We start from the raw sequence: 2831 nt of genomic DNA, 5'->3' as shown, positions 1-2831 counted from the left end.
GGAAGGAAGGAAGGAAGGAAGGAAGGAAGGAAGGAGAGGAGGGAGGGAGGGAGGGAGGGAGGAGGAAGGAAGGAAGGAGGAAAAAGAAGGAAGGAGGGAGGGAAGAGGGAAGGAAAGGAAGGGAGAGAGAGGGAGGAAGGAGGCAAAAAAGGAGGGAGGGAGGGAGGGAGGAAGGGGGGAGGGAGAAGGGAGGAAGGAAAAAGGAAGGAGGGAGGGAGGGAGGGAGGGAGGAGGAAAAAAGAAGGAAGGAGGGAGGGAAGAGGGAAGGAAAGGAGAGAGGGAGGAAGGAGGGAAGGAGGAAAAGGAGGAGGGAGGGGAGGGAAGAGAGAGAGAGGTCCATGCTTACCTAGCAACTCTTTCGGAACCTCGGAGCTCTCTTCAGTCATCTTGGCCCAAGTCCTTTTTCTTCTTCCTTTAAATCTCCCTCTATTTTCTTCTTCTTCTTTCGAGTCAGAGAGGAAGAGCTGCAATGCTGGGGTCTCTGGCCAAGAGACCTACTCTCCCTTGCCCTCTGCTGAGCCAACAAACAAACAAACAAACAAACAAGCCCCAACCCAATTCCAGATTTATTTTTTAAAAATGCCCCCGGCCAAGCCCTGCCCAGCCCTGGCAGAGGGCTGCTCTTCCTTAGGAAGGAGGGGGGTTGGTATTGGAAAACAAACACGAGGAGGCGAGGGCAGAGGTAGTTCCGCGCTTGTTGCTGCTACATGACGCCTCTCTGGTCTCTCTGGAGAAGGGCTTTCTTTCCCCAGCGGGGGAAGGGAGGAGGAAGAGGGGCCAGAGGGAGCAGCCTTCCCCAGGCACTAATCAGCCCCCTTTCCCTGCTCGCCTGCCTTCCTGCCTGCCTTCCCTGGAGGCTCAGGGCGCTCCCTCCTCCTCCTGGGCAAAGGTGCAAACGGAAGGCGTAGGAAGGGAAGGAGGAGGAGGAGGGGATGGCACTGGGGAAGGTGCTGCTGCCATTGGCATCCCTGCCTCCTCCAGCCAAGCCTCGGCCCCTTTCCCTTCGCGAGAGTGGAGCCCCGGAGCCCAAGGCAGAAAAAACAGCCCCCAACAGCCCCCGAAACTGGAGGAGAGGAAGCCAGAGGCTTGCCTTCTTCCCTCCTTCTTCCCTGCTGCTGCCAGCCCTGCTTTGCGCACGGATTCCAGGCGCGCCAGCCAAGGAAGGGAGGAGCGGGGAAGGGAGAAAGGGAAGGAAGGGAAGGGAAGGAAGGAGGGGTAGAGCAAATGCAAAGGGACCTTCGGAGCAGGCCCTCCCTCTTTCGCCTCTCAGGGCCAAAAAACAGGGAGAGAAAGAGGAGGGAGGGCGTCCTCTGCTGGCCCCAAGTGGCCAAAGCCTGGCTAAAGGAAGGCTGCCTTCTCCTCCCTCCCTCTTTTTCTCTTTCTCTGACCAGGCTGGGTCCTCCTTTTCCTCTCTAAGTTTGGTGTCACCCAACTCAGCCACCCATGTACCGCGTTCCCACTATGATTTAAAGCGAGTCGCCCATTGGGTTATACGACCACCGTTCCCATTCAGAACCGATTGCGATCCTTCTGCAATTAGTTTCAATCGCAACAAAGCGGAAAAAACCCCTGCTCTTTCTTGACACTAGTTCTTTGGCGGCTCTTTTGGAAAGAATCGACTCCAGAGTGCCTCCAACAAGTGGGAATGACAGGTCTGAATCACATCATCGTTCTGGAGGGGCGGCAGAGGGGTGTTGACCATCCCTCCTCAGCTTTTGGTTGATCGGCCATTCCCTCCCTTCTCTCAGCACTGGCTTTGTGCTTGTGGTGTGACTTAGGAGCACATGGTGGTGGTGGTTGTTTTAAATAAAGTTGATAGAAGATTCAATTTATTGATTTTGCAACTACTTGCAATCTGTGAGGCAATTAGTTGCAAACCCAATGAATCAAATCTTCTATCAGTTTTAAAAAAAATAAAATTGATAGAAGAAGATCGGATTCATTAATTTTGCAGCTACTTGCAGTCAGTCAGGCAAATTCACTTCTCCCTCCATATTCACTAGGATTAGGGGCACAAGACCTCCATGAATATGGAAAAACCACAGATAATAAAAACACTGTGTTTTTACCTGAGAGGACGCCTCTCTAGGAATCTCTAGGTCCTCCAGTGCAACTCTATGGTCAACGTCCAACAGACACTGACCATTGAACTGCACTGGGAGAGCTACAATTGCCTAGTGGAGTGTTCTCTCTAGGAACCTCTAGGTCAGGGGTCAGCAACCTACGGCCCGTGGGCCACATGCAGCCTTTGGCCTGTCGCGGAAGCGCACGGGGCCTCCAGCGCAGGTGCGCGGGGCCATTGGCCTCTAGCACAGGTGCGCGGGGCCATTGGCCTCTAGCACAGGTGCGCGGGGAGGAGGAGGAGGAGGAAGGAAGGAAGGAAGGAAGGAGGAGGAAGGAAGGAGGAGGAAGAGGAGGAGGATTTCCATTCCATTTTTACAGATCTACTTTGTTTTAACAATGATGATGGTGATGGTGATGGTGATATTGATATGAGCCAGCTTCAGAGGCACGGCCAATGTAAATTGCTGTGATTTTTACAAACTCATGCGCAGTGAAGAAAAACCAAAGTCCCTTGACCAAGTACACACTTCTGAGAAGTACACTTGGTGCAAGAACTGTGAAAACACCTTGACATGTTCAATATGCATAGCCATGTGAACCCATGTTCAGTGTGAAACCCAAAGAGTTTGGTTATGCAATAAGCCTCTGAAATATGCAAGAGGCCATGTTAAGTAAAGCCATGTTCAATGCCCAAATGTGCTGTTTGGAATGGGGGGAGGGGGGTTGGCCAGAAAGGGAAGTCCATTTCTGCCATCTGTCTAGGAATA

General features: G+C 52.7%; 1 protein-coding gene across 4 annotated transcripts in view; it reads right to left on the bottom strand.

Moving 5' to 3' along the window:
• The window catches only part of CARMIL1 (capping protein regulator and myosin 1 linker 1), a 193970-nt gene extending 192775 nt beyond the window's left edge, over nt 1-1195 (bottom strand). For 2 of the 4 annotated variants that reach the window (XM_042461446.1, XM_042461444.1), the window contains exon 1: nt 347-1194. In XM_042461446.1, the coding sequence (XP_042317380.1) occupies nt 347-386 (40 nt within the window). In that variant the 5' untranslated portion in view covers nt 387-1194. Of the gene's footprint in view, nt 1-346 lie in introns of all 4 variants that reach the window. The other 2 variants (XM_042461443.1, XM_042461447.1) reach the window with 2 other exon arrangements.
• Nucleotides 1196-2831: the final 1636 nt, after the last annotated feature.

This window comes from Sceloporus undulatus, chromosome 4 (genome assembly GCF_019175285.1).
Source record: "Sceloporus undulatus isolate JIND9_A2432 ecotype Alabama chromosome 4, SceUnd_v1.1, whole genome shotgun sequence".
NCBI classification, from domain to species: Eukaryota; Metazoa; Chordata; class Lepidosauria; order Squamata; family Phrynosomatidae; genus Sceloporus; species Sceloporus undulatus.
This window is presented reverse-complemented; position numbering and strand designations above follow the sequence as displayed.